Raw genomic sequence first — 6,650 nt, 5'->3', positions numbered from 1 at the left:
AAAAAGTCAGCCTTGAGAAAGTACACTAAAATGAAGAAATTGTTTGCCGAACAGGCCTCAAATACGGCAAAATATGTGACTATATAGGAGCACTAATGACTGAAAAGACTATTTGATGGCCGTGTTCTCTCGAAAATAAGAGCAAGTAATCATCTGCAATGCCAGGATAATTGTGAGCCAGGACATATATTGTACTCACAATATGTTCCATATTCACGGTGTTCTAGGCCATAATAACTAAATTAGAAGAAATTCCAAGGCTTATGTTATATTATAAAAGCTTCTAAGGAGGTATAAAATCCATGCATTTTGAGGATATTCAGAGTGGCTCTGACATTTCTGTATTTGCCCACCAGGCAGGATAGTTGTGCCGCAGTCTGATGCCCTGCAGCTATTCCAGGGAGAAGGGTGTTAAGAAGTAGCCTTAACAATTATTGATTATTACTGCAATTCAATTTTCATAATATTCACGAAGTGCAGTGAGACTGTGTTGGAATAGGTGGATAGATTTGTTATAGAATAAACACAAAAAAATCATAAAAACATGCTATATTTTGATAATTAATCAATTAATTTTGATTATTACTGCAATTCAATTTTCATAATATTCACTAAGTGCAGTGAGACTGTGTTGCATTATGTGGATAGATTCGTTAAAGAAAGACACTATGACTAAATAAATAAAAACATGCTAGATTTTGATAATATTGTTGGATATTGGTTGTTTTAGAAGAGGTTTTAATACTTAAAAAAGATCAAATCAGTACTTTATAGTGCCACAGAGGAAGATGAGAGCTCAGAGAGGAACTACAGTATGAGGGGGAAAAGCTGTTTTTATATATAAAATGTTGTTTAAATATACTTTGGAGTTGTAGGTATTTATTGGTTGGTTAAAATTATTATCAACTAACCATCATTTTTATTCCTACATGGTGAATGTTAACCAAACTAAACAGCAAACACTGCTCACACATTTGGAGCTCACATAAGCAAAATGGCATACTTCAAGTATATATAAAGCATATCATAAATCATGCTTTCTAAACACATTTTCTAATAATTCATAGTTTAAAGATCATGCAGATAAAAATTGTAAGAGCTCAAGCAATGACACACAGTACGATCAATATGATTATTATTATATATGATCTTTATTATACATATTATTTACACTGAGTCATAGTTATTCGAATAGAACTTATTTATTACACTTTCTGTAAGGTGATGTAAATCTTAAACTCTTAAGACAAACAAAACCATATTCCACATATTTGTTTTTGAAAAATACACACCATGTAATGTACATTACTGTATTTACAATTAATCAGATATGTCACAGTCATTTACAACAAAAATAAGAAAATAAGAAAATATCACATTTCAACTGATAGCTGGCACTCATATCAATCACGTTCATTTCTAGTAGTTGATCTATTTCGTATGATTTATTTATTTATTTAAAAAGGATCCCCGTTAGCTGATACCAATGGCACCAGTTAGTCTTCCTGGGGTCCGAAATCAAGTACATTATGATGATCATATACATACTATATACAAAAGTCTCATCTTACACAGTAAAATCAGACGCCCTGAGATGTAGCTGTCTTTTGTCAGACCGCTGTAGTGAGGATTTCTAATGAACAATCTCCCTCCAGGGACTGAGGTCAAAGGCCGGGATTTTGCTACATTTAGTGTAACCGTACCGTCTGGGCCGGTACTGGAAGGGCTGGGCTGGTACCTCAGTGATACCGGTGTTGTCACAGATGATGCGGGTGAGTGAGGTCTGTTTCAGGGAGTACCTCTGGTCCTTAGTGAAGACTCCCTTGTTCTCCCACCAAAATCTGAAATTGACAGTTTGTTCATGTTTGAAAGTTCGACTAACACAGCTATCTCCACATCTTCAGTACATGTTTAGTTCAGTGCTTACCGGTCTCCTTGGCGGACCTTCTGGAACTGGGTGGCGATCAAGCATGCAAACAGGGGTCCCACTCTTCCTCCAGGGACAAACGGCTCAGCCACTCCTCCCAGCCACACATCGATGTTGTCAGGTTTGCGGTAGAGAGAAATCAGTTCCTTGGCCAGCTTTCTGTTTTTCAGCACTTTTGACAGCTCTCGACGATTTCGTGGCTGTGACAGCCCACAGAACTTCCGCCATTCGTTGTATCCTGAAAAGGAACACAAAGGGAGAAAATATAGCCATGTTTAAGATAACGTATGATCGGTAATGCCTGGAAAGGCTCAGATGCAGACAAAATCAATAGAAAGACTAAATGAGAGTAGTACCAGGGAGTCCATGGTCTCTGCCTCTCTGCAGGTTGAGGGAGGCCAGGTCCAGTGCCAACTGGCTGGAGAATTGAAACAGTCTCTCCCTCAGCTCATCAGACAACATGTTATCCTGCGTGTTCAGCTTGGCCTTACTACCCACCAGGCCCCTGATGATTGGGTCCACACCACCTGAAGAATACAAGGGAAGACATTTTAAGTGTTGACTACTGCAGGCTGTTCTCATACACCGTTCATGTATAAGACCGGGGAACGTCGCGTATGGAAGCGGTCAGGGTGGATTGGTGGGACCAAAAATATGTCACTTTTGCCCAGGAGACCAGTACAGTTTTTACAGTTTGGTACCAACAGTCCATTGTAAGTAGACAATTGTCTGCTTGCATAGCACACTATAGCAGCCAATGCTCCTACATCAGTATTATTGCAATAAACCCTCCAGCCATCAGTGGCAGCACTGACTGCTGAGCAGCGCTCCTGTCAGGAAGCAAGTAAGAAATGATTCACCCTATCAAATTAGTCAGTTGGACTAAGTCATGCATTCTCTCCTGTCTGATGTTCATCTTTCCTCTAGTGATTTAATATTTCCAATTAAGATGAATACTAACAAGTTAACGATCTTGGCCATACCTTCAAAGGTGATCCTCCACGGTGTGAAGAAGGCTTTGTGCAGCAGTGGGCTGGGGTAATCCTGGTGCTCCTGGTACTGCTCATTGAGACGAAACATGAAAGGCTGAACCATCAGGTGGGCGAATCTGTAGGCAGCCGTGGCGAACACATTGGCGATCCTGGGGTCCACGTTTTCATCGTAACCAGGGTAGGTGGACAGATGACTGGTAATGAAGTCCGGACCAACAATGTGAAGTAAGTAGTCTCTGTAAGTCAGAACCTATAAGAGACAAAAAATTGTTACCTAAACCATTCAAAGACATACCATCCATCCCTTAAATCATGAATGCAAAATTTCCCCTCTCTAACCTGTGAATATCCTCCCATGATCTTGCGCGATTCCTGGTACAGTGTCTCTCCGTCCCAGTGAGGGTTGAGTTTGGCCAGAGCACGTGCCAGACGGTTGTGCTCACGCATGAACAGTGTGTGAACAGCGGTCAGACCAATGTGCTCGTTGGTGCGCTCGTCACCTGGGGGACAAAGCAGACGGCTGCTTTTAATAACCGCAATTATGGGTTGACTTACCTCAGCTGCGTTAACCATGACAACCACAATGTGTCATACTTGAGATCGAGTTATTGGTATTGTATTCTACATACTGTTGTACATATTATGTAAAAAACATCCTACATCAGTGTTTTTGCTGCCACTCACCAGCTACAAAGCAGGGCACCTCCACTGCATTAACGTCTTTAGTAATGCGGGCTCGGTTGGCACATATGCTGGAAGCCATGGGGGCGAAGGGCAGGAGCTCGCGGCCGTTGTCTTCGTACTGAGAGTTGACCCTCAGCAGGCCCTTATCTGAGGTGAGGTTGCGTAGGAAACGAGCTTTGACATCGTCTGCACCGTACACCTGACCTGCGTCGATGAAAGCTGTGAGAGAGTTCATCTGCTGACGGACGGTGCTTGCACCAAAGACGTGGCCTGTGTTGCCGGAACCACAAGCTGCTGATGAGCGGAAGAAGGGGATGCACTCTTTTGAGTTCCTGCCAAAGCGGGGGTCGTTCCTGGGAATCTGTTCAGATGACAAGATGCAGTTAGCATGTGTGTGTTTTAGACGTATTCATGTCTTTTTCTTGTGTAATGCGACGACACTGACCTGAATGGGGAAGCAGGGCTCTGTACGTTCACAGCTCTTCTCACAGTCAATACCCGTATTGAATGAACGGATGACAGGAGAGTGAGGAGTGAAGGTCATGTCGTGGTCAGTCCACTGGCCGAATATTGTCACCATGTGAGTGTAGAGTGGGTCGCTCTCCACATCAGAGTTTTCTGTTCGCAGAATTCTGTTGGACACTTCCCGTACCTGAAGACAGGATGTAGACAATGAGCATATATTATCTATACAAAAGGTACCTTAAAGGGAAATTTGAGATTTGTCTCAAATCATAACATGGCAAACTCGAGCCCAACAGGCAACAATCAATGTGTCAGTGTGTCAGTGTGTTGACTTGACTATGACTTGCCCCAAACTGCATGTGGTTATCATAAAGTGGGCATGTCTTTAAAGGGGAGACTCATGGGTACCCATAGAACCCATTTACATTCACATATCTTGAGGTCAGAGGTCAAGGGACCCCTTTGAAAATGGACATGACAATTTTTCCTCGCCAAAATAATACTGTATATATACTGTATATCTATATAGTACCAAAGGAAGAAGACGTCTGTTGACTCTCCGCTTAGGGTCCCAGCCTTTGGGCAGAGAGATTCTATCCTGGTACTCAGCAGGGAGCCAGCGGGTGAAAGGTGTGTTGGAGGATCCCCAGAGATTGTTGTTTCTAGACAAAGAAATAAGAATTTAATAATTTATTCAATTAATTATTACATTCTCTTTGTCTCGCATACTGGCAATTACTGTCTACTCCCATTTGTAACAAACAGACAGAGAAGTGGGAGGAAAGTCTTTGGCAAGATTAACTTTGGCCCCGGGGTAAACAAATCAAGCAGCCAGTTAGCTGTGGACATATTTGTCACTTGTTCTTTTCCTTCACCTGTCAATCTCAAAGTTGCTACTTAGCAGCTGCCTCACCTGTTGTTGCAGACGCTGCTTGCAGTGCGAAACTTGTTTAAGTTAGGAGTGGTCTTGCAGGAAGGGAGACGATGTCGGGGAGTGCAGCCTGTCAGATCAGCAATGACCTGCAGATCCTCCTCAGAGATCAGATCTAATCAACAGAGACAGGAAGTAGAAAAATTAACAAAGCTGTGACTTGCAGCCACCTGTATGAAAAATTAAAAGAACATATTTCGGATACACACCTGTGGCATTGATGGAGCGTTTTTGACGTCCATGTGAAGACCTCTTGATCAGTTTAATGGCATTATCCATATAGTCAGCAGCACGCACGGCAGTACGGGTTAGCCCAACAGGCTGCTTCAACAACCGCAGGATGTCTGAAGGACTCACTGCATTCCTCCTCACACGATCAACGCTCCTGTGTTGCGTGGAAAGATTTGCATGCATGATTTGAATGCAGGCCTATATTATATCGTCACATTTATTTTTTCTATCACTGCAGAACTTGTGCAGCAGTTCAGCAGGTTTGGTCACTCACTCTCTTCTGGAGTACTCATAAGCTGAGTCCACTGTGGCCTTGGCTTCAATCACGGCTCTTTCGATGATACTTCTGCTCAATCTTGGTTCTGAAGGCACATAACATCTTTCAGTTAGTCTGCTTTCTGCTGTCGTAAACACAATCCAGTCACCTTTCGCCGTGGTTTCTTTATTTTCTCATTCTCTGTTAATATTGATGTTTTTTTAAGTAGGTTACTGAAGCTACAATGCAGGTTTCTTTCAGGTGCACAATATCAATTTAGTAATTACAGCAAAAAACTATCATGTTCATCGGTGACCTTCTGTATTTAGCTTTGATCAAAAATGGCAAAATAAGCTGTAGAAAGAGGCTTTTTATACACATTTATAATGACTGTATTTATTTAACTCAGTGTGATCGAGGTATTACTCACCAGCATTCACGTGGTTTTGTAAACACAGGTAAAGACCCGCAGCTATCAGGCACAAAAAGCTCTTCATCTCTGAAAAAGACAGACATATTCCTGTTAAATACACGCCAATCAACTGATAAAATACTGAATATACAAGAGAGCATGGTTGACTGAAGTACATCTGCTATTCGTAAGCGTGAAGAAAAACTATACAAAAGTTAAAAAGTTAGGCAAGAAGAAGCTTGACCGCTGTACCTGGGATGTTTTGGAAGTCCCACTCTGATCCTCCAGCTGCAGTCAGGAGTCGGTGCTTTAAACAGCATTGTCTTGCTGTGTATATATACAGGTTAGAGTGGCAGGAAACACCCATTTGCCACGCCTGAGGCATCATTGTTTGATCAGGTTCCAAAAAATGACGTGTGGTTGAACAGGAAACTGTTACAGCATGAAACCATCTCTAAAATAATGAACCCAACAGCAATACAAAAACACTAACACTGGTCAGAACATTGGTCAAACCTCAGCCCAGTATTTCACCAAGCGCTATATTGACTCCCACTGACTTCTTGTGTGTTCTGAATGCTTATCATACACATTATTAAGTTAAAAGCACAACTGACAAATAGCGAGTTATGAAAAAATGCACAAATGCAAACAGAGCCTAGTTCAGAAGAATTATCTGGGTGAAACACCCCTGAAATGATTGGATGCATTGGACGTTTCTGAACCAAAAATAAGTTTCATATCATTCTCGT

The 6,650-nt window shown here is 41.8% G+C and overlaps 1 protein-coding gene across 1 annotated transcript; it reads right to left on the bottom strand.

Moving 5' to 3' along the window:
• Positions 1-1,129: 1,129 nt before the first annotated feature.
• On the bottom strand, positions 1,130-6,299 carry LOC141781725 (eosinophil peroxidase-like). The gene is made up of 13 exons (XM_074657521.1): positions 6,151-6,299; positions 5,917-5,985; positions 5,505-5,592; positions 5,209-5,384; positions 4,982-5,114; positions 4,601-4,730; positions 4,049-4,255; positions 3,604-3,964; positions 3,259-3,419; positions 2,911-3,169; positions 2,284-2,454; positions 1,928-2,165; positions 1,130-1,841 (listed from the first exon to the last, which is right to left on the bottom strand). Exons 1-13 carry the CDS (start codon positions 6,284-6,286, stop codon positions 1,634-1,636), a joined length of 2,337 nt encoding a protein of 778 aa, XP_074513622.1. The 5' UTR covers positions 6,287-6,299; the 3' UTR covers positions 1,130-1,633.
• Between the last annotated feature and the right edge of the window lie 351 nt (positions 6,300-6,650).

The sequence above is a fragment of the Sebastes fasciatus genome, chromosome 14 (genome assembly GCF_043250625.1).
Source record: "Sebastes fasciatus isolate fSebFas1 chromosome 14, fSebFas1.pri, whole genome shotgun sequence".
NCBI classification, from domain to species: domain Eukaryota; kingdom Metazoa; phylum Chordata; class Actinopteri; order Perciformes; family Sebastidae; genus Sebastes; species Sebastes fasciatus.
This window is presented reverse-complemented; position numbering and strand designations above follow the sequence as displayed.